This window comes from Pseudopipra pipra, chromosome 1, assembly GCF_036250125.1.
Source record: "Pseudopipra pipra isolate bDixPip1 chromosome 1, bDixPip1.hap1, whole genome shotgun sequence".
Classification (NCBI taxonomy): domain Eukaryota; kingdom Metazoa; phylum Chordata; class Aves; order Passeriformes; family Pipridae; genus Pseudopipra; species Pseudopipra pipra.
In genome coordinates this window covers 62503434-62528848 of record NC_087549.1, presented here as the reverse complement: position 1 = coordinate 62528848, position 25415 = coordinate 62503434, and the positions used below count along the sequence as shown (strand labels likewise).

At 39.2% G+C, this 25415-nt stretch overlaps 1 protein-coding gene across 1 annotated transcript in view; it reads left to right on the top strand.

The window, feature by feature from the left end:
• Window positions 1-25355, top strand: part of TMEFF1 (transmembrane protein with EGF like and two follistatin like domains 1) — a 119043-nt gene extending 93688 nt beyond the window's left edge. The window contains exons 6-10 of the mRNA XM_064659144.1: window positions 11925-12073; window positions 12932-12997; window positions 18135-18258; window positions 22282-22440; window positions 24134-25355. Coding sequence (XP_064515214.1) covers window positions 11925-12073; window positions 12932-12997; window positions 18135-18258; window positions 22282-22440; window positions 24134-24218 — 583 coding nt within the window. The 3' untranslated portion in view covers window positions 24219-25355. The remainder of the gene's footprint in view (window positions 1-11924; window positions 12074-12931; window positions 12998-18134; window positions 18259-22281; window positions 22441-24133) is intronic.
• Window positions 25356-25415: the final 60 nt, after the last annotated feature.

Here is a 25415-nt window from a genome sequence, read left to right as displayed (position 1 = left end):
GGCTTTGGTGATACTCACTGTTTAGATATAGATTAAATCACAGAAGCAAGATGGAATTGAAATCTTCTGTTTGGGAAACTTCAGTAGAGTACCCCTTACAAATGCTTTTTACATCTAATTTTTACTCCCTTTCCTGCTGTGTTTCAGTGTGGGTTTTAACATCCTAAAATTATATGCAGCACAAGTGTATTTCATTAGACTTGTATAAACATTGCTGGTCTGAATTATCATTTAATTCAATTTTACACCATATTAGAAACACTATCACCCCTAATACTAGCTAATCACAAAACACCCTAATTTTATAAAAATGTTTTGTTTTTATTTTCCGTTTTAAGACTTGAGAATGGCCACTGAAAATTTTTGAATAGTAGTGTAATGTCTATTGAGCCACGAACTAGAAGTACATTTATTTCTGTTCAAGTAGATTTCTTAGGCCTGCATAACCCTTGCTTGCACCTTGTGATGCTAAAACACTTAATAGAGTGTTTACATGATTACAGAAGGCATTTAAAGAGAATTTTGTTTCATCATAGTACCTGGATGAGTTAGCTGAACTGTTTCCTAATGTTTAATAGATAATCTTGAGCCATATTCATGATACATACAGTAAATATACAGTCATGCATTTTTTCATTTTCTTTTCCAAGCTGTGCAATCTGAGACCTCATCTCCTTCTGCTCTGAGTGTTCTTGAGAAGTAATATAATATTTGTATCCTGATTTTGAATAAGGAAATTAAATTAAAAATAAAGTATTTAGTGCATTGGTGAAAGAAGAGATATAGATGCCAGCAAGTGTTGAGTGGTTTGAGGTAAATGAGCTGGCATTAATGAGGAATCCCAGGACCTGCCACGAGGCTAGCCACAACAGACTGGAGCACAGAATAGGCAGAATTTCCCCCAGTAATGGGAGGATCCTGCTAAAGACAATTTTATTCCATAGAGACTGTGGTTTGTCTTTTGGGCCAGGATAGCTGTGAGAGTTCTATGCAAAAAATGATGGCACCTGCTACTTTCAGTGAAAACTGTAGGATGATCCTTACAACACAGAAACAGGAGCAAGGCCACTTGGCATTTCCTGATTTTTGGAGTTGAACTTGCTGATGTCTAAATAGGTGCCCAGTGCTGTCATGATGGGAAATGGGCACATGTCAAAGCATGGGAAATTCTGGTTTGGCATAATGGAAAATGAATACTCAAACATGGTGTCTGGCATTTCCACTCATAGAGATGGTCTGAACTTGATCAGACACAGCCTTGGGACCAACTTCAAGCAGGGACTGAGACTAGATGACCTCTACACATCCCTCCAAGCCTAAATTTATCTGTGAATCGGTGTGATTACCAAATCTTGGTACTTTTTAAAAGCAAATTTATGAGATCAGTTACACAGAGCTGAGATCCACTCCATATTGCAAGTCAGTGATGTCAAATTTTTGTATTTTCCCCTTTGAAAAAGTTACAGATTTTTTGTTTTCATGCTTGGTGTTAAAACATTATGGCTATCTCTTGATCAAAGATGCTACTTAAGCTTTTATTAGGCTAGATCACACATAGTCTGAAGAGCTCAGGCTTTGCACAGTTTTGTATCTTCATTTTGTTTGATTTCACAGAAACATTATCTATCTAAACCAGAAATGGTAAAAATGCATAGTAAACTAATTGCAAAAATATAAACAACTTTATAATTTCCACTGCCTCTACAAAAACTTTCAGTGCTGATTCTAAGTGGAGTGACTGAGACATAGAAATAGTGTCTGAGGAGAGGGTCATCATAAGCAGCATACTTAAAAAAATTGTATTCAGCTGTTTGCAAATCAGTATATTATTTCTTTATCTAAACGCAAAAAGGAATCAGGTTGAGGAAACATCACAGAAATGTATTTCTCCATGTTTTTCTTCTTTTTCCATACAACTTGTAAGTATTTTAAAAAGTTGTTAGCTTGTAGTTAATCTTTTCAAGGTCATAGACAATCACTTATGGATGCACTAGTCCTAAGTTGCATAAACACATAATATTCAATATTGTCCGAACAGTACTTTTCTGTAAGTGTAAGGTAACAGGGTACAAACAATAGGATTCACATAGCTTGGCTGTGATTTTTTCCCATTTAGCAACAGAACTGAAACAGGTGGTATATGTCATGGGAAAAGCTGCTCCCTGAAACCATTCAGTCAGTAATATTAAAACGTTTTAAATAATACAGCATGAATGCAAAACAAATTAAGACAGATGTGGTTGCAAAATAGTTTTCATCAGTGTAGCACTTAGATCAACTCTTTCTTCAATGAAAGCAGTATAGTATTTGTAATGCAACTGTGGCTTTTAAGAACTCTAAGTGAATTTTCGTAAAACTCAGGTAAATAATGTTCAGTGTAATTTTTATGAAGCTTCTAAACAACATGATACCTCAGTTAACTGCATATGACTGAAACAGAAATTATTATTTAGAGTCTTTTGAGAGCTGAATAACTCTGTTTTTAAAATTTTTTACAGTAGCCACCTGCAGCACTGGCAAGAAACTGGTAATATAAACATACTGGTGGAATTGGGTTTTTTTACTATTGTGATTAGAAAGGTGGGCTCTTAAGTACATATATTTTTCCATAAGACTTCAATTTTCAAATGATCCTGATCTCCATATGTTTTTAAAGTCATCTTACTATTATCCGGTCATTTTTTCCACAAATTTTTGTATTATATTATACTACTTTAATATGGACATTTTAAATATACTGATTCCATTGAAGAATGGGAGTTTTGTCTCATTTTTTTCTTTGAAAGTATCTTTTTAACATAAAAAGTAGTGTTGCTTATGAGGTGTTATATCCTCTGCTCTTGCACTGTTTTTGTGGGGTGTCTCTTTCCTCTTGCATGCCAAAACATTGCTAGATACCCTGATAAAACAACATGACAACATGTTGCAAGTCTTAAAAGGAATGTTGCTTTAAAAGGTATTTTAAAATGTGTTGTAACTTCAGGAAAATAATATCCAAAATGAAATAATGAACTGTAGAGTAATTTAGATTGGAGTGATCTCTGAGGAGTCATTTGGTGTGGGCTCCTGCCCTGCGCTGCATCCGGAGATAGTTCATTCATTTGAGCTCAAGGGCTTCTCCAGGAGAGGTCTGACCATCTCCGTGAAGGAAGATTTGACATCTGGGCATATCTGCTCAAGAGCTGAGCTTCTCTCACTTTAGGGAATAATTTCCTCGTGTTCAATCAGAATTTCTCTCTCTGCAACTTGCAACTGTTTTCTTTCACTCCTCTACCATGCGCCTCTGAGAAGAGCCTCCCTCTGTCTTCTTGATAACCCCTCTTATGTTGTTGGTGACAGCAGTCACCCCCTTGGCCTCCTCTTCTCCAGGCTGAACAAGTCCAGTGCCCCAGCCATTCCTCACACAGCCCTTGCTCCAGCCCTCTGTCCATTGCAGTGTCTCACCCACCAGAGCCTCTCCAGTTTCTCTAAGTATTTACTGTTACTGGGGAGTCCCGAAACCAGACAGAGTGCTTCACATGGGAGCTCGCGAGTGCGGAATGAAGGCCAAGAGTCATTTCCGTTGATCTGTTGGTGACCCTTTTGTGGTGCAGTCTCCCAGCCTGCTGCTCCCCTGAACCCTCAGTCCTTTTCTGCAGAGCTGCTCCCCCGCCAGTCCACCCGCGGTCTGTACTGTGGTTTTCCTGTCATCTTCAGAATTCTAGAGGTTCCTTTACCTTTACCCTACTTGAGTGGTCATCTTGGTCATCTTTTTTTTTTCTTTGGTAAGGAAATCTTAACTTAAAAATAGCCTCACTGTAAAAATTCAAATTTGTCATGTTTTCAATATTTTTTTTAACAGATGAGATATGGAAATGAGATTCTGAACACATTCAATCTCTTTTTAATAAGTGTACTATGCTGTCAAAGATCTGTTTTGACTTGTAATGTAGATTTTCAAGAAAGATTGACAACTGATCCCCAAAAAGACCTTTTGAGATTAACATTTTACAAGATTTACTTCAGAAAGGAAATGTGACTCATCAACATGTAGATTCAACTGGCCTATAATTTATGTAGGGTTTACACAATGACCAAACCAGAAATTCAGAAGTAGAAGTATTAACAATTAGAAATACCAGTGTGGACATTTCAAAGTCCTTGTCTCTGCCTTGTCTATATAATTTGTCCTCCAGGGAAAGATTTGGGCTGTTTGAAGTCCGGTATGCAAGTTTATACTTTTCTCTTTTGACCACTTTCTCACTCATTTACCAACTTTTTTTTTTTTTTTAATTAACCCTTTTAGGCTATGATATTGTATGTAGGTATTCATAAGGTAGGGTATTCTAATAGTATTTAAATGCAATTCACAGCTTTTTGGTTCAGCAGAAAAAAAATCCTAAGTATTTGTGTGTAAAACAAACTATTCAGACAATAGAGAAAATCAACCTAAACAAGGGATTTAAGATTGTGTTGTGGAATTACTGAATTATGAAAAAATGGGCTACAGGATATTCTCATATGAGAGAAATAGCATAATGTTCTTTTCATTATACCGACTATTAAGAAATTGAATAGATCCTAGATGGATAATAATCCAGGCCTGTTTTTTTAATGTATATTTTTAGTGATCTTCGCAGCAGTGTGTGCCAAGTCTTTGAAGGTTCCTGTTGTTTGAAGGTGGGGGGAGGGTTAGGTCGCTCTTGAGAGAGGAAACATCAGTTCACCATGTATGCTGTGAGAAGCTCACTGCAGGTAAGGACTAAATTTCTACAGTGGTCAGAAAGAGCCATGCCACGAAATTAAAAATGGGAATGTAGGGATGTCTGGAAAGTAGCTGAAGCTTATGATATTCAAAGCGTGTTCTGCATTGATGGGCAGAAGTAAAAACTGACAGTGTTCAAGCAGGGCACAGAGAAGCTTGTAGAATTGAATTCTACTTCTTTTGTGCTATAACGGGATTTTAGAAGCACACCAAAAACCTAATGAAGATTCAACTCTAGTCAAATAGGTAGAAAAATCACTTTGAAATCCAGATTTTCTTAGTTCAGGTTTCATCTGAGAGCAATTGCACACAAGGGAAGAAACATCAAATGAAAGGTAATCCTTCATTTGGCATGGTTGTATTCCTAACTGCAATTGCAACACTCCTGATATTTCAATTCACCGAAATTTATTCCATCAAGCATACCCTTATCCATCTATGTGCATTTCACACGCTTTCTTTTACTCTGGTGTTTCCATTTCACATTTGTAAGCAGATGTGCCAATAAATCAGTAAGTACCTGAGAAAGCTCACTGTTGCTGTCAGCTACTGGGAAGGGATAGCAAGCAGGACTCCCTGTGAGGTCAGGCCAGAAAAATACGTTTGTGAGCAAACCCTAGATGGGCACAAATGCAGTAGCCTGATCTGTTGGTTGGAACTGGCAGTCTTCCCCAGTAGCCAAGCCTGCCCCCCAAATCTGTAATGCTTTCCTTTCCTTTTTTTCCCCTCTCTTTTCTTTGAACCTACCATGGTTTTTAAGCACACGGAACTTCCAACAGACCACGTACACCTTGAAGCCTGAAAACAAAAGGGAACCTTGAAATGTGTTCTGTTCTCTGGGGATCTAATTAATTTACTGATAGCAGCAAGTGCTCTTACAGCCTGAGCTTGTCATTTTACTAAGCACGTTTTCTTTGTTACACCTAGAAGCCTCTAAAAAATGAGTTGTACATCTTCATTTCTTATTTATTAAAACCATCTAAAAATTTGTGTGGTTTAATTATATCACTTTGTACTTTCCTGACATTCAAATGCTTTTCTGTTTAACTAATGGTGTTAATGAATGATACGCATGCAACTTAAAAAAGCACATTTTCACAGCAAGCTGCTGCCTTTTCTCTTAGGGTGTCAGCTCTCTCATGGCAGGTGCCAAAGTTAAGGGTTTTTTTCTGTATACCCTAGTACATCAAGAAAGCATCTGAATACATCCTGTTGACATTCCTGGGCTAAGTGAGAGAAAAGGTCTGTTGAGGACACTAAGTAGCAACCCCTTTCAGCAAGACATCAACTTTAAGAATTAACTCCCTGTTTTAATCCTTTTAGTTAAAACCAATAGGAAGGTTATAGTGAAAAACACCTCTCATAGTTCTCTCATTCCTTTTATTCCAGTGTGGCTTTTACAGCAAAAATTTGAAGGACTCATCAAGCACATTCAAGATGTCCTTAGTACACAATTCTGTTAAGTGACTTTTCATTAAGTGACTCTTTTCTTCTGAAGATTGTGCTTAAAAGCCACACATCATGCTGAAGGCACCAGCTGGTAGTTTTTCTTTATTTTCATGGGGGACTAAGCAGGATCATGTTTGTCAAACATATGCAAAAGCCAACAGCAGAGCGGCAGTGGGGCTCAAGCTGTGGAGTCCTCACTCAGCTCCAGACAAAGGTGGCAAAACACCCAGCATCAGTAGTAGGGCTAAGATTTTGCCATACTCTTGACTTGTATTGAGATGTGATGATTGCTTTACCCAGTGAGGCAACACCTCTGGGAAGCCTGAGGGAATGGTGGCACTTTGAAAGAGCAACTGGGAGAACAGAGAAGCTTTTTATTGTAGGGTTTTGAGTGTTTTGGTTGTTTTTTTTATGCAGACTTTGCTTATCCTCAATTTTAGCAGCTGAAGATCAGCTTCACATAACAATTTATGCTTGCACCACTGCTGGACTTCAGGTAGTTGTTCCTGGAAGGTACTCCAAATAGCAGTAATAAATAATTGATATCTAGGAGAAAGGTAGTATGATACTACTAGGATGGAAGATACTACGATCTGCCTGGCAGAAAAGGACCTGAGGATGTTGGCTGACAGCTGGCTGAACATGAGCCAGCAGAGTGCCCAAGTGACCAAGAAGGCCAATGGCATCCTGGCTTGTATCAGAAGTAGCATGGCCAACAGTCCCTCTGTACTCAGCACTGACAATGCCACACCTCAAATCCTGTGCTCAGTTTTGTGCCACTCACTGTAAGAAAGACATTGTGATGCTGTGTGTCCTGAGAAGGAAAACAGGGCTGGTGAAGGGTCTGGAGCACAAGTCTGATGAGGATTAGCTGAGGGAGCTGAGGTTGTTTAGCCTGGAGAAAGGGAAGCTCAGGGGAGGCGTTATTGCTTTCTACAACTACCTGAAAGGAGGTTGTAGTCAGGTGGAGGGTCAGCCTCTTCTCCCAGGTAACAAGTGACAGGACCAGAGGAAATGGCCTCAAGTTGTACCAGGGGAGGTTTAGATTAGATAATAGGTAACTATTTTTTCACTGAAAGGCTTGTAAAGCATTGGAACAAATTTTCTAAGGAAGTAGTGGAGTCACCATCCCTGGAAGTGTTCAAAAAAATATGTGGATGTGGCAATTGAGGACATGGCTTAATGGTGAACATGGTGGTGGTGCTGGGTTGATGGTTGAACTGGATGATCTTTTCTAACATTAATGATTCTACGTTTAAAGGTACTGTGGCGTTTTTGTTTGCAAGATTTCCAAAGAATTACTTTTCTTTTTGTGAAAATATGCATGATTCCAGGTTTTCTTTCCTAAGATCCTTCCTCATTCCCTTGTGGTGTCACTCCTAAGGAGTAAACATACCTGTCAGAGCACTGTTTGCCTGAGAGACAGGTTTGAAGCTTCTGCACTGCCTATCCAGGAGACTTCCCACGTGCGACCCCAGGAATCAGACTGGCTGCTCACCTAAGCTGCGATTATTCCATATGCACCTTCCTGGTCTGCTTCCAGCACGGAAGTAACAGGCCTGGGTTTGAACCTTATGCTTTCCACACTACAAGTTTAAATACAAGATCTTGTTCTGCAGTTGTTTATGACTGACATCATCACATGCAGTTTTCTCATTGGATTGTGTCAGCCATCCAAACTCAGGCCAGCCTTTAGCATTTGTGAAAATATACTGAGGTGTCAAAATAGCAGTATTTCAGAGGTTCTAGATAGATAATTTCTCACAGAAGAAATTAAGATTCAATATCAGAGTAGTTTTATGTTATTATAACAACTGTTGTGTGATGGGTACTATTCTATTTTTATTTTTTTAACTATTTTTAGCCATATCTCTAACTGTATAGCATAATATTTTTAAGCTGGATATATGAATTTAGAAATACAACCAAAACCTTTGCTTCCCTTTGCCCCTGAAACCCAGTTTTCAAGTTAATGCCCATTGCAGGCTGGTGGCCAGAGGAGTTCAGCCTCACAGCTGGGCTGCCATTCGTCAGTCCTTCAGCCCAAGTCATACTGGAAAGTGTCCGTAGCTGCACAGCCAAGCTCAGCAAGCTGCATGTGGCACTGCTGTCATGGACTGAAGTACGTGGACCTATGCTGGTGGGAGCTAAGGCAGAAGTGAGAATTGGTGCTTAAAAGGTGGGATATTAGGAATTTTACAGTTAAGGTCTACTCTCTCTCCTCCTGAGTCCCTTTCTTGTGCTCGTCCCACATATCTCTGCTCACTCTTCACTTTCTCAGGTTTTTCCTGCTCTCCTTTCATGAGCAGCTCTCTGCATTTTCCTCTGCTCTCTTCATGCTCTCTCCTCACCATAAGAGAGACCTTTCAGGGAACGGATTACAATATGAGACAGCAATTCTGTGTTCAGATTCAGTCTTAACTGTGAAGAAAAACAAGGCCCACAGTCCATGGTGCCTCACACAGGTTCTCCTGCCTGCAAAAGCCTCTGATAAGACAGACCCTTTAAGACCCCACTTTTAGCTCATTAACACTGTCTGCCATGTCTTCTCACATACTTTGTGTGCTGTTTTTATGGTCTGTGAGATGGTTCAACGCTGTGGGCTCTGCTTGGTAGCCTTGAGCTTCGATGTCTACTTGGCTTTAGCTCTCAAACTGGCTAGTGGGGGGAGCTGGCTCCCCTCAGACTGCTGGATTTTCTGTCGTCTCAGGATCAAGCTATTGTCTGCCCTCTGTAGCTCTCTGACTTCAGATGTAACATATTTTCAGTATTTCATAGCAGGTTTGTTTGTGGATCTTCCAGTACTTTCCTGAGTGCTATTTTGCTTTGGTCTGTGGTGGTCCTGTCCTCTCACAGGAACTCGTTTTCAATGTGTTTGATGTGCAGCATCAGAGCAGCAACTTGCTTTCCCACGGTTTTACCTTCCTTCACAAACACTGAGCAGTTAAAAACAACATTCTTTTCATGTTTTCTGTCAAGAGCAGCACTCCCCATATGTCACTGCTCCCATCTCAAGTTTGACACTTCCTGCAGTCCTGACTGTATGTTTGATCTTGTGGAAACTGTCTACGAGCAAGGACAACTTCATTGCACCCTGCACAGACCTCTGAGAAGTGCAGGTTTCTAACATGTGCTACTGGCTCCCTGTCTGCCGTCCTACAGCATCTGTGCAGGTCCTTCTCCCTTCAGAGTACTGCACCCGGGACATGTCCTCACCTTAACTCGTTCCCTTTCAGCCCTTTGAAAGGCTTCAGGGTTTTATGTTGGAATAATAGTTTCAGTTTTTTTAAAGTACATCAGTCTAGTTCAACTCTTCATTACCCCACAGTGTACCTGAACCACCTGCTTTTGCATGTAAGGCAGTTCTGTCGAGTAACCAGTAACTAAATGACCTGGGGAAGGCTGGATGTACCATTTGGCATTATGGTGACAGGCGAAGAAGTAGCTAATGGCACCAGGCAGATAATTTGAAATTTTTGTACATTAAAGAGATGGTTAGAGCTAAGACTGAGAGTGTTTAGCAGAAAAACAGGGTCAGAAATTCACAATTACTCCTAAAACAAGCACTTGGCAGTTGTAAGAAAGTAAGCATTTAACATTAGATGTTAAATCTAAACACAGCAAAGCATGGAAACTTAAGCAGTTTCCAAACAGCTTCAACGCTAGCCTGTAATGTCACCGTGAGGAAAAAAAAAATATTTTCAAAACACACCTTATTTGTCACCAGGAATGACAAAACCCATCCGTAAGTAGGATGCTACAGACCTTGGATGGTGACTACAGACAGATTTAGATCTGTTTGGTCATAGAAATACAGATGGAACTAGTCTGGAGATACATATGCAAATGTGCTCAGATGTGACAAGAATGGGTGCTCATAGGCAGTGATGCTGCCGGAGTGCTGAGGCTGAGTGAGGGTATCTGTAAGCACATACCCAGTGTCATACAAATTAGGACTAGCTCTCTACTAGTTTGTGTCAATAAACATGCACAACTGCTAAGCCATGAGTCTATTATTTGTATTTTAGTAAATCCTAATAAACCCCCTATTAGTCTTAAAATCATGTTGGAGAATGTAAACATACATTGTAAACAAAATAGTATTTCCATCCTGGTTCTAAGGTTTACAACCATTACCACTTCTAATAAGAAAAATTATCATATGTTCATCATATTGATATTTAAAGGCTTCATTAATACTTGGAGGTATGTTCCTAAGATGTGTAGAGACTCATTATTGAGGCAGTTTTTCACTCTCAGTAGGTGCACGTAAAACCCTGTTTGCACTAGAGATGTTCTTTTATATAACAACAATCTGAAGTTCACAGGCATGAAATATTATTGGCAAAATTAGCATATTTAAATTAAACAACAAAAGGTGCTCTTGGGAAAAGAGGAAGAGGGAAAAGTATCCTGGCCATCTTCTGTGTTTCTGCAGCATGGAATTGGGTTCTGCTGCAAGAGTCATTACTGGCTTGAGGCATACATACGTCTGTCTAATAGTTTAATTTTATCTGGAGCAGTGGGAAAAAAACCAACAAAAAAACCTAACAAGTTGATAGCTTGCACATTTTTCCCCTTCCTGTGACTTACAAGAGTAAATCAAGGTGAAGCTTGTGGCAGCCCCTGACAGGCAGACCATGTACCCTCTGTGTAGAGCTTTCTGGCAAGAAGAGGACCTTGTGCCCACTGCCACCTTCTCAGGTGATGCAGAGTGGCTCTTCTCACACTCACAACATCAGGAGGAGCTGGACTGAGAGCTGGACGTGGTGCCCACCTTGTCCTCCCCCTTATTTTGCAGCCACACTCCTTATTTTTTGCAGCCCAGAGGTGGAAAGGAGATGGCAGAGCAATGTGAAACCATCTGCAGAAACTTTCATTTAAAAATAGAAGTTCAGTTAGAAAGTAGAATATTGACTAAAATAAAGAAGGGTGTGGTGCTGGAAAGTTTTCCTGTGCCATTCACTTGTAAAATTTCAGGACTTCTTGGGGCTACAAAGCTATCTACCATCTAAGTAATAGCCCTGTCAGAGTCTTTGGCTGTCCTACATTTGTGTCGTTAGGAACCAGCTACATGCTAGGTCTTTAATTTTTCCAATTTTCATTTTACAATCCCTAGTTGCAAATTATGTGGAAAATACTTTGTTCAAAAGAACCAAAGTGTCAATGGATGCAATGTGGAATAATTCAGATTGTATAATCCTGTTTTAAATACATCATAATAGACCCATTGTTAACTTTCAAAGGTATGAATGAATGTCTTGCTGAAATGACACAATTAACCAAGCATATTGAGTCTCTACAGCCTCTGAAATAGAACTCCTTTTACTGCCTGACAGAAATGGGAGTCCTTTTTGTTTTCCTTCTCAAGAATCCTGACACCCCCAAAAAAAGCAGAATATTCTTCTGTTTTTGTTCACACAAGAGAACCATGTATTAATGTAGCAAATCTTCCTAGCAATGTGTTATCAATTTTTGGCTGTATTCCATGAGATTGATATGATAGTAAAACTACAAGAAACATTATTACATTATTAAAAAGCACACTCTTCATAATTTTGTACATTCTGCTTGGAAGCCTGAGGCATCAATGACTTCTTCAGCATCCTCATGCAGCACACTCTTCTCTCCTGGCATTGATGTATGAGCTACTGTTTACTCGGGACTCAACATGACTTAATTTTTGTTTGCTGGATGTCAATTTTATTTTGTCGTATGTTTCAATTAACAGGTGTGTATGTAATATAGACTGCAGTGGATACAGTTTTAATCCTGTATGTGCTTCTGATGGAAGTTCCTATAACAATCCATGCTTTGTTAGAGAAGCGTCATGTCTGAGGCAAGAGCAGATTGACATCAGGCATCTCGGACACTGCTCAGGTAGGCTTAATTTTGTTTTTCTGGAAATGTAAATTCTGACATAGGTGGGCTTGGTAGAGCTTTCCCTTTTACATTTTTGATCAGAAGTCACTGATCCACTTATCCATGAACTGCCCACCTGTAGTTTTGAGTTTCCCACACTACATACATGTGCGCTGTGTTTACATGACCTTTGGCTGTTGTTACTTGGAAAGACAGGAAAAGCTCTTAGGAAAATCTAAGCCATTATCCAACAGTTCTTACACAAGGGCATGGTAAGAAGTAGGAAAGCAAAAGGAATATGGGTGTGTGGGAAATGTTCCCTCTTGCTGCTGTGGGTTGTACAATGTGCTTCCAAGGTGAATCGAGTTGGGTCCCAATTGCACAAATATTGATCAATTAATCTTAAGGGTCTTTTCCCGCCTAAGTGATTCTATGATTTCCTTTTCCAGTGCTGGAATGGTCCACTGAAACCCTCTGTCTACTGCCTTGTAGCTAATCATGTACGTGACTCTTCGGTTTTGGGGGCTTGCATTTAGGACTTTCTCTTGGGAATAACAGCTTTCCACTATCTCTTGGCCAGTTACATCTAGATCTGTAACTTGGACCGTTCCAACACCAAAACAGACTGTCACCAAAATAACCTAGGTCCATGCTGCAGAAAAGTTTTTAGTTCAAAACCTACAGCTTGTGTTGGTCTGGACACCAGGGTTACTGACCAAGCTGGTTATATGGGAGGAACAATGTGGGAATGTGTCCAGTTTTACTGCAATTTAAAATAATTCTTTGAATATTATTCTGGCTTCTCAATGATGTACATGTAGTGGTCTGGAAAACAGCCTTTCCTAATAGCTAACCATGCATGTGTTTATTACCTAGAAACAGATGACACAAATGCAGTTGGAAAGAAAGATGATGGCATGCAGTATCGACCAGAAGTGAAAGGTACTGTGCAAACTTTGTGCTATTTGGTTATGGCTTCACAAGATGAGAGAACAGAGCATGCAAGTCCCTTCTTGTCTGCCTTACAGCTTTGATTTCTGTAACTGAGACAGACCTGTGAACAGCTTCTTTCTTACAGCATTTTGCAAGGCTGGCAAAAAGATGTGCATGATTTGTAAGTTTTACCTGCTATATTCCTCTAAGATGACCAACTGCTTGCCACCCTGTACAGTGGCCACAGGATTAGACTCCCTCCAAGTGCTGTGAGAATGACTTTACTGGAAGACACCAAGCTGTGACATTCCTGATGAAATAACATAACACAAGCCTCCCTCCGATGATCCCATCTCTTCAGTTAACTTCTGAAAAAAAAAAGGATGATTCTGTATTTGTTAGGTTGTTTTAAAATATTTTCAGTAAACTAATACACATTAAATCACATTGGTTGAAAACGTTTCACCTGTATGAACCTTACCTTACCTTTAATAACCTTTAATGTCTCAGCTTTTTCTTCATCCCTATTAGTCACATCAAGTATCAGTCCAATGCTTTCTTTAGACCTCCTCTCGCTATTAACACACTTTAAAGAGCCCTTCTTGCTATCTTACACAACACTGGCCAGATTCAACTCTAAATGAGCTTTGGCCTTTTGTGTTTTGTCCCTGCATATACGAACCACAGCTCTGTACTCTTCCTGTGAAGACCTGATCTCACTTCCAGTGATCATACAAATTCGCTTCCCTCTTGAGCTTCACAAAGAATTCAAGTTCACTCAAGCTGGTCTTCTGCCCCAGTTGCTTGACTTATAACACAATGGAATTGTCTGCTCCTGTGCTTCTAAATGGTGCTTCTTAAAAATTGACCAGCTCTCGTGGAGCCCTAAGCCCTCAAAAGCAGATTGCCAGGGTACTTGGCTAAATAGTCCTATGAATAGCTTAAAGTTTTTTATCCTGAGCTCCAGGGTAGCAACCCTGCTGTCCTTTTTTCTCGTTTTGCTGAAAATTCAACCATTTAACTCAACCATTTCATGGTCACTATGGCCAAGACAAATACCTATGATTACATCCCCTGTGAGTCCTCTATTCACAAATAGCAAGCCTAAGAGGGCTTGGCTGACTGAGTACCTGTGACAAGAAGTTGTTATCTCTACAAACATCAAGAATTTCCAAGACCGGTTCACCACAGCAGTATTATGTTCCCAGATGATGTCAGGGAAGTTAAAAATATCCTGTAAGGAGAAGGGATACCAATCCAGAAATTTCTCATAATTGCTTATAGAATAACTTACATCCTAGCTGAGTACTCAGTAGTAGGCATCCACTACCACATCTCCTTGTTTTCAATCCCTCTAACCCTCACCCAGAGGCTCTCAACCACATGAGCACTAATCCTAAGTGCTGTACAATCAAATCTTTCCCTTCCATATAGCATGACACCTCTAACTTCTCTGCCCTGCCTGTCCCTCCTGAACAGCCTGTAGCCCTCTATCCCAGCACTCCAATTGCGAGACTCATTTACCAAGTCACGTAAATACCAATTATATCATAGCTCAGTGCTCTGACCAATGCTTCCAGTTCATCTTGTTTGTTTCTTGTGATGTGTGTGTTGGTGTACAAGCATTTCAGATATGCTCCTGAGCTCTCTGTGTTCCCAGGAGCAGTGCAAGTGTTCCCACTAGCACTTGCCACCCTCAGGTGATGCCATGCCAACCCATGTCTTACCTACTGCAATTCTATTGGCATCCTATTCCCCCCTTAATTCTAGTTTAAAGGTCTCTCCATCAGTCCCGCCATCTTATGCCAAAAAGGTGTTTTACCCTTCAGGACAGGTGGGTCCCATCAGGCCCCAGCATACCTTGTGTTTCACAGTCTTCCATGATTTAAAATCCCAACGTTTTGGTGGAAACACTAGTCCCAGAGCCAGGTATTGATATTCTGTGCTCACCTGTTTCTTTCAAGTCTCTCCACATTATTGGGAGGATTGAGATAAAACATTATGCTCCCAAATTTTTTTAGTATTGTACCCAAGGCTTCTGAAATCTCATTTGATTGACCTCAGACTTTTCATTGCTACATCAATAGGCACATGAAAGAGCAGGAGTGGGTAGTAGTCTGAAGGTTGTAATAACTTCTTCAGTCTTGTGGTGACATCCCTAATTCAGGCCACAGGAAGGCAGCAAACTTTCCTGAAAATAGAGTCCAGTCTGCAAATGGGTGCTTCCATTCTGCACAGGAAGGAATCACTAATGAAAATCACTCACTGTTCTTTCTCCTCAGCACTGGTCTTAATGCAGGTTTTGTTGGGAGGGGTTGGTTAGCTTCTTCTGTTAGCTCTGGTCTTTAGTTTTTTTCTGTCATTATACTTGTTTTGCACTCCCATGGCCTCGCTGAGTAAAGCCATCTCACCATGGCTTTCAAAATTCCTTATGTTCTTCTTGAAAAGTCATTCAGTGCCAAAAAGCTTCATGTATTTTTCTCTTTTACAAATTTTCGCTGCATATGATGTACCAGTTGGAGTGATTTAATGTCAATTTTCACTTGCATTATGAAGGTATAAAAGGCACCAAATGGAATATACATCTTATTATGTGATGTAATGAAACACCACTTTTGGTTCCTATTTCAAAGAAGTAACAGCCTTTTATTCATTGCATATAAATTGCTCTTGAAATCTAGTTAGTGGGAAAACCACTGTATATAATTATACAGCTTGTATTATATAGCTTGTGCAGTCTCACATTCAGCAAATGATGTGCATGGAGGGAGTATGCTTCATGAAAATAAGCTGTGTTGAATTTTTTAATGCAGTAGTCAGGTCATTTTAAATAGTGAGATCATGAAGTGAACGTCTTTGAATGACATTTTTTCTTCCAAGATAAGAGAACAGTCCACATTCCTATCTATTTGCTTTTGCTTTCAATTCCTGTGAGTTATTTTTGTTAAACTCTGTTGTCTGAATATATAATGCCTTTTAGTCTCTAGAATCCTGACAGTCTCCTCCCACAGTGCAAGTGGCTACCTAAAGTTATATCAGAAAGGTCTCTCCTCCCAGATTGAGCTGGCTTGCTGGTTTTGTTGTAACAAGATGAGCATCAGGATTTCAGTTTTTATGCGTGACTCATTCTTCTGGTGAAGTATTTGAACTCCTATATCCAGTCATGCTTTCAAGGCTCCTACACCAGTTAAATCTTTCACTTTGAAGTCCTGAAGCAGTCTAGCAGATCTCTCAGTTTAGAAACGGATTCCTGTCAATAGGAGGGTAAATGTCTGTTTTACACTAGGAATGTCCTCCCGCATTTAACAACATCTCTTTGCTTAATATAAGTTTCACCTCTGACCTGTGTGACTGTGACTACCTGGCCACCTTTCAGAGGATGCACCTTTCAGTCTTTCACTGGGCCTCACATTCTGTGTCAGTACATATATTAAAACCAGACATGGCACAGCTCTATGAACAAACTAATATAATTATCTGTAGCTTATTACAAGCCTTTAATTGGGACCAGATGTGACAGTAATTAACTGCTTGGAAGAGGAGGGAGATGATAGTTTTGGGATGAGACATCACCACTTTTCTCTTCTTAGACAGGCGGATCAACAGACTTCCTTATATCTAAAACCTCTAATAGATGGTTGGGATTTTTTTTGTCCTGAAACAAATTAAGAAACATTCCAGAAATGGTCAAGAAAAACCTTAACACAATAGCATGCCTTTTTTTTTTTTTGTCTTGTATAGATACATTCTCTTTCTTGCTGGTGTTATTTCAAATATCTGCAGTTGTATAAGAGACTATTCTTCACAGTCCCTTTTGCTCTGCACTTGCAGTTCATTATAGTCTTTTATTTGTGATGCTAGTCTATTGACACAAAAATTAGCGTAATTCCATAATTATGTTCACATCTTAAGATCCCTGCTTTTTAGAGGATTCATTATGAAATACAACTTCTGTGTTTAGGACTCTTTTACAGAATAATTTTTGGGGGAAATACGGTTGTAAATGAACACAGATTTGGATAGTTTTGTTAACATGACAGAAGCATGAAAGATGCTGAGGCAGAAGGGGCTACTTTCCTGTGCTGGGCTGACCTGGACAGCAACTAAGTGCCTGCCAGCTACTTGCTCTATTCCAACTTCCCCCAGGACGATGGAGGAGGGAAACAGAAAAGCAAACATGAGAAAAATTCATTGGTCAAGATAAAGGAACTTTAAGAAGTGAAAGGGGAAAAAAAGGAAAAAACCCCAAGCAATGCAAAATGTCCAACCAGCCGACTGAAGACCAGCCAGTCTCTGAGCAGCTGCCACTGATACCAAACCCATAGCATTTATTGCTGAGCATGATGTCATATGGTATGGAATATCTCTTTGGTCAGTTGGGGCCAGCTGTCCTGGCTGTGTCCTTGCCCAGACTCTTGCCCAGCCCCAACCTCCTTGCTGAGGGGAGAAGCAGAGCACCCTTCAGCAACAGCCAAAACAGTAGTGTGTTACCAGTACTGTTTCATCCAAAAATCTAAACCACAGCACTGTATGAGCTGCTATGAAGGAAGTTAACTCCATCCCAGCCAAAACCAGCACACTTCCCAAAGGAATAGGTATTTTAAGCACATTTTGATATTTTTGATTTCTCTCCCCATAAAAATGTTTCTCTGAGGAAGACTGCATTGAAGTGTGTTTGATTTCAGTTTTAATGACCAGTGGTACCAGTCAAATCTGGGCTTTATCAAGTGGTTTTCTATCCAGTAATCATAAAATGTGGTTCAGCTTCTTCTTTCTAACACTTTTAAGAGGCGACTCTTTCCTCTGTTTACACATGAGAGAGAGCTCTTTATATCTTTGTATTAGCACTTTGCCCCAGTGCCACTGATGAAGCTTCCGCTGATCTTCCTGCTTTGGCTTTTTTCTGTCATGAACACTTTTCTGATTTTTGAGAAACCTTATGTAAGAAGCAAATTTAGATGTCTCTGAGGATCATTTCTAGAAAATCTTTGTAGGTGCCTCTGAAACTTCCTCCTTAAGCCTCTGCTTCATTTTTCTGTATTCCTTTATTGACTGCAAGTTTTTAAGGATATGGTATTCTTGGTTGAGAGTTTTTAATTAGTATAATACAGCCATGTATAATTGTTTATCTATATTTCTTTTCAAGATGCCAGTGATCAAAGAGAAGACATTTACGTTGGAAATCATATACCTTGTTCAGAAAGCTTCAATGGTTACTGTATACATGGAAAATGTGAATTCATTTATTCCACTCAGAAGGCTTCCTGCCGGTAAGTCCTGCATGCTTCCAAAATGTGATTGAAATTGCCGTAAAGCTTAATCAAAATGCTCTCTAGACATAATTACAGGATGTATCACTTTGCTGTTATCTAAGCAGTGGCACAGGGGCCGTATCCCTGTGCTGTGGCAGCACTCAGCTGCTCCAGTCATGAGAGGGATAGTGCTCAGAGGAGAGGCTCAGTGAGTCAGGTAAATCAGAAGCTGAATCCTCCTGAGGAATGTAGCCTTGATGTTGTCTTCTTATTTTCAGCTGATAAATCCTATCTAGAGAAAAAAACCAAAACAAACAAAACAAAACAAATATTAATAAGCCTTTGCCTTGCATTGCTTCTCTGTAAGACTCTGCTTTCACCGTTGACCTCTCTTCTTATACTATCTGTACATTTTATTGCTCCTGTCATAAGCTCTCTCTAGAGTATCAATATCTTATTTTTAACGTTTATTCCCCTTTGTCACAATAATAGCCTTTATCTAGAGAATATAAAATTGTAAAATATTCTTTAGCCCACACTTTTTATCTATAGTATGATCTAGCAGCTCAATACACTCAGTATTAAGCCACTCAGTGTTTCCCAGGATATCTGAATGTTCCTTAGCTCTCAAATAAATTTTTTCCTTTAGATTTCAGCAATTAAATTCTGTATCTTTGTTTTCCTCCAAAAATAAAATTTACTTTTAAGTTGGTTATAGAAAAAGGCCAGTTCTTCATAATAAGATGCAGCCCTACTTATTAGAAGGTTTCACTCCTGAACTTTTATCTTGGAAGCTTGTACCTTCAGATTAATGTGGCTGAAGATGCTATATCTCTTTGCTTTCCTTTGCTTTTGAAACTTCAACTGTAAAACCATTGGATACTTTCACATTTTCTCCCTTGATCTTTATTGATCGATGATATTTAGAGGTTTTTTGTACTGACAAGATTTAAGGGTTTCCAGACTGATCAGAGAGCAGGAAGCCCAAAAGGCAGAGCCAGTACGGTTGTCAACTTAAGCATTTGAAAGCTTATATTATTTCTTTTCCCATGCAAGACCCTTTCTTGTTTATTTTCATCTTTCCAATAGGACTGTTTTGTTTTTCTCTTCAACTGGAATCAAGAGAACTCAACGTGGCTTTGCTTCTCTTGGGAAGCTGTGTGTATCCCCCACATCATCTTGCTGGGCATTAGGCAGCACTATCTGATTACAGTACTCTTTTGATCTAGAACTGTATTTAACACAGTTTATAATGTATTTGTCTCCAAAATATGTGAAATAGAGGTATTTCAAGGAAAACATTCCTTTCTGAAGTAATTGATTTTTAATTCCTCTGAATTTTTTTCTGGAACATGGTAATCTCATAGTAATTAATTAATTTATGAATCAATGTATATTCAATCATTTATATAATTATTATTACTCTAGAATTACTGACAGGCAGTGTTTTGATGAACTTAATTAATGCCCCATCCCTTTAAATTCTGTTTTATAGTTACTTGTAATATTACTGCTTTCAGCTATGTATTTAAACAACCTGAATCGTATCTCAGCACTGGACCTAGCACACCAAACCTCACGTGATTCCAGTCAAGAATTTGTGACTATCAGTTCTTAACCATGAGTATCAGATCTCCTTTGGATTTTTCTTGCCTATTAATGTACTGATGGTGTCATACGTTATGCATGTTTCCTACTGGAGTAAAGTTATTAAGGAAACAAATGGTTTATATCAGACATCAATCCACCATAGTAATCATGTACTTCTATCAAAGAAAAAAGTTCTCTCCTTCTCTGGCAAGGAAAATGTAATGCTGAATGCTGGGGGCAAATTGTTATTTTCAAATGCTTTCCATTCTCGTACACATCTAGCATATACATTGTTTAATTTGGTCCTCATTTACTGGTAGTGATATATGTGAGGTATCAGATGACCTATAAAACTGCAGAAAATACCTGCAGAGAGCAAATTCTGATTTTTGCTTTCACTGGGGGCAATGAATGTCCTTGCTTATTGTACAGGACTGCCAGCAGGCAGGTGGGAGAAAGGTTTTGAATTAGCCAACTGCATAGCATTGTGTTTAGTGGCCTTTGCACAGGTGGGATCTGGTCTGTCTCCTGCTACTCTTGTCCTTATGGCAGGCTGCTTCAAGGAGGCACAGATCAACCCCTTACAAAGAAATCTAAACTTCTTTATGCTAACTCAATTAATTGACTGATCGGCTTATTTTGATAAATCCTTCCTGACCTCTATTGATCTTGCTGTTATGCTAATACTATATTGTCTTTTTATGTATTAATGTAGCAGAATGCTTTTAAATCTGTTCTACTAGTTTAAGGTAGCTAGTACTTCATCTTACCTGAATCTCCATCCACTATTTCTGAGAAATAATTTCTTGTCACTTCAGTGTTTCTGAGGAAGCATCTTTGAATTATTTGTACACACTACTGTTTTGGCTGTTGCTGAAGGCTTTGTTTTGCCTCCCCTGCATTAAAGCAACTCTCACATTGATAACACTTCAACTGTTACCTTCTTTAATAAAAACAAGAGCAAAGTAACAAAAAGAATTCAGTCCTCTTGACTAACAAGGAGAATGCTTCCTTTTTGTTTCTTTTTGCATGATTACCAACATGTTCCCTGTCCTCATTTTTCTTGTGTGCTTATACAGAATTCTCTTTATTCCTTCCTTAGCTACCACTGAGCATACTTACAGTATATGACAGTTTTTCTTTAACAACTCTTACTGGAACTTGGTTCACGCCTGAACCAAAACTCCTTACACAGCAGGTCATGGCTGAAGAAAGTAGAGTCACAAGATTAGGAACATGTAAACCCCGACTATTATCCCTGCATGCAGAGGGGGATTAGGAGTTGCATTAGCAGTTGTAGAAAGGTCTTTGGTGTAATGATTTTGTTGCTCCAAACAGAATTAACTCCTACCCTAGCACAAAGCTTTTGAATGGATGAGTCTGATTTTGTGTTGCATTTGGGCTTGTCAGATCCAGTTTACAAAAGGATTATTTCTCTGCCTGCATGTGAGTATTTCTTTCTACTACAGAGCTGGAGGCCAGCAGTATGATTCAGTTGTCCATAAAGACACATTCGCATCAGTCACTTCTAAAGGACAGGTGTACAAGGAATTTGCTCAGGGTTGTAAGTGATGGCCTTTGATTCCACAAACTTCAGCTCAGTGTCTTGGGTGGCTCTTGCATTTTCTTGCTATCCTTCATTCTCTTTTGCCTTGGGACACGAATTGCTCCAGAGCACTGCCTGAACTGTCATTGATCAGGAACAGCCTCTGCTGAGTTTCTCATTGAGCTAACTGCTGCTTGCTCAGGCAAGCATTTGGAGGTACCATTTGGAGCAGCTGCTTCTCTTCTGTCTCCAGCCATTTTTCCCCCGCCCCATGCCAATGTTTTTTGATTCTTCCATGAACCCTCACTTGAACAGTTGTGAGCCATTTGGTTTCTAACCCGATCTCCATCAAATTTTGTCTTGGTGACAAGGCAGGAGGGGGTTTGGAGCTGGTTTTACCCTATAGGCTTTTGTAAGTTGCATTTTGAAAAAAGGATCTTCCTTTCTCCCCATATTTCAAGGTTTCTCTTCCTTTTTGTCATTTCTCCTCCTTATTGGCCATGGAGCTGAACGAGTATATTTACTTTGTGTTTCATTAGCATGCTTCTTTGTGTTTCATTTAGCCTTGTCTGCTTTTTTCACCCAGTTGCTTAATTCTTCATAAATATTGCACCAATATAATAATGACTCCACCTATTTCTTTTGGCAATTCAAGGCCTTCACCACTCTAGTGTCTTTTCAGAGGGCCACTAGTAACCTTAACCTAAGCAGAGCGTATCTATTTGCTCTGTCTCTTGTGCCATAGAAATCCAAACCATTCCCTAACCCAAGCTGATACCACACCTCCACCTTCTCACTAGCTCTTTCTCAGCTGGAATCACCTTGCTTTTCTTATTTTATCTGCAAAATGACTAAGTTGTTGTCAAATTACAGATTCTATGAAATATTCCTTTTTTTTTTTTCAGGTGTGAATCAGGATATACTGGACAGCACTGTGAAAAGACAGACTTTAGTATTCTTTATGTTGTCCCAAGCAGACAAAAGCTTACGCATGTTCTTATTGCAGCAATAATTGGAGCTGTACAGATTGCCATTATAGTTGCAATTGTCATGTGCATAACAAGGTAGGTAAAGACAAAAGCAGTGAAAACCTACACATTGTATAGATATATTTTTCTGCGTTTAAATGTATGATGCCCAACATTTTTTCTTTAACATATATCCTAAAATACCCCCATAAGAACTACCTAATGACTGAAACAGAAGGATGATGCAACATCCTATCTCCCCCTTTGTTTTTTGGTCACAAAAGATTTTTTTAAAATTCCAAAACCACTGGTAACCACTCTGAATCTCCAGACCAAATACACAGCAGAGCAGATCAGCCTTGAAACACATCCAAAAGGTCAGCTACTCTGCTAGACATTCACTGGACTTATTGAAGCATTGCTGATACCTTATAGAAGGTATGATCCCCGGCTACCACCCAGTGAAACCAGAGAGGTTGACAAGGTGCTGCTCCCTGCAGGACCACTGTAAGTGGTGTTACATAGAGAAAGAAGAAGTATCCCTCACACCATATATATTTTCTGAAAATTATTGTGCAGCTAGTCCCATTATTAGGCACTGTCGATTGGAACCTATTTTATGAAATGTAAAGGCGCAGAAGCACAGAATTCAGGTTTCTGGGTTGTCTTGAACTCTCACCCTCAGTAAAAGCTGAGATGAGAGCCATGGGTTCTTTTTGATGACAAGGGATTCAGTTCTAGGACTTGAACCAAACAAGGACTAAGGGCTCTGGTATAGATTAAGGATGACTTAGTTATGTTATAGGTTTATGAAGCATTTAAGTCCTGTATTTGGGCATCCATGCCACACTTTGCCTTTTCCTCCTCAAGTCATCCTTCAGTTTTTCAGCTCCATTTACTCTGGGCTGTAAAACTTTCTACTACTGCATAGTGCATGGCTTCCCAAACTCAGGGATGTAGTGACACCCCTATGAATGAACAATACAGGCCTCCTTCCCTACATCACTTGCAAAGTTCAGCCTAGAAGATACAAGTACATGTATAAAACACTGCCTGCACACGTAAAAGAGTTACCTGGCTCATGCAATTGACGTCATCCCTTTTTCCATCAACACTCTGCTGGCCAAAGCAGTGGTGTGGAAGGCTATGGTTCAGCTCCTCTTTCAGTCTCTCTATGATCATTCCCCGCCTCATGGTCTCTTTTGTCTTGCTGCATCCCAACAGGACTGCTCCATCATGCATTGCCTGATGTCTGACCGGCTAAGTCCCATTCCATTCGGAGTTGCTGGATTTTGTGAATCCTTTCTTAGCTATGTGTCTGACCCCAAGAAAGGGATCACCTGAGTCACCTCACAGAGAGTTCTGGGTGGACTCTGTCTCATGGGCTTCTGAGAGCAGCCAGGCACCTTGAGGCCCAGCACTTCAGGAGGCTGATTGATCCAGTCTTACCATCCATTGAGTTTTAAGAAGGAAATATGTGTAAAATAAATCTAATACAATTATTTACCATGGAAAGTGTTTTGCTGGATCAAGGCTGAAGGGTGTAGCACTGTGCTGGTTTCAGTCTCAAGTTCAAGCAGAGCTCCCTTATGAGTGATGTGGGGTCCTACAAACATCCCCAGTCCAGTACTGAACAGCAGGAGCATCCTTCCAGTCAGCACAGCTCATAGACTCCTTGCTATTGCTAAGTACAGAAAATTAGGTCAATGTGTTATTGTTAGGCTTAATTTTATGTGGCATATATAAAATCAGCCCTCCTTTTTTATTTCGTTCTCTTTTTTTTTAACAGAAAATGCCCCAAAAACAATAGAGGACGTCGGCAGAAGCAAAACCTAGGCCATTTTACTTCAGATACATCATCCAGAATGGTTTAACTTAGTGCTTTTTATACCTACATTGACCATGTGATGTACATTTTTATTATATCTTTTTTTAAAGAATGGAAATATTTATTTCAGAGGCCTTATTTTTGAACATTTTTAGTGTAACAATGTTGGTCTGTATTCTGAAAGCATCAGCTCTAACAGCTATGGACTGGTTTAGTATCTTTACTTTTATGTTTTTGAATACAGTAGTTCATTTTCTGTATCTGTGTCACATGGTTATATAATAGACTTGTGCTTTATCCATGGAATGTAATATTTTTGGGAACACAGATTTATTCCAACAATGGTTGTAGACTTAAAAAAACCCCAACAAACCAACAAAAAAAGTCCACATTACCTAACAAACAAGGCATGAACAAAAGGTAAAAATGTTTACAGCTTACTTTTCTTATGAGGAACTAGAAAACACTGTGTTTAAATACCGTAGATATTTAAATGTTTTTGGAAGTTAGTAACTGATTTTTTAGACACTGCCTATCGCATGAACTGTGAAGCTGTGTGCTGTGTGTAGTTGTAACATATTTATAAAATGTGTGGGCTGGGTCTAAGCACTGCCATCTTCATAAATAATTCCAACAATTTATTTTTAAAGAGGAAAATTATAAATTTCATAATTTGGGAAGTTACCTGGTAGAACAGATGGCGCAGGTCCAAAAGAAGTAGGTCTTAGTAGATTTAGGTACTGTAAAAATTGGTGTTGAATAATTGAACAAAAACAATTGGAATAAAGCCTACTTTATCACTGTTAAAAACTGTTTTAATACTTCTTAAACTTTTTTAAAGAAAATACCTGTTTTAACAACTACAATACGGATTGTATAGTGTTTGTGATTAAAATTAAAAAATAAAAGTGAATGAATTACTAGTGCTCTTGTATAGAGTATTTTCAAGAGCTAAAGAAGTCCATCCAAATTAGTCTGCTGGTCATAGTTATATTAATAGACTGTTAGTTGTCGTTTGAAAGATCCCAAGATAAAGTGTGAATAGGATGTGTTCAGCTGTTTTAACATGTAGTTTAGGCTTTCAGAATTTTGCATGTAGGATTTAATAATTTGTTCAATAAAAAAAAATGCTTTCAACATTTTGAACTGGAAAAGCATGTCACAATACAACGTTTTCACTATATTGCCTCTGGTTTAGTGTGTTTATTTGTTACCTCACGGGGTAATTGCAGCAAGTTGAAGA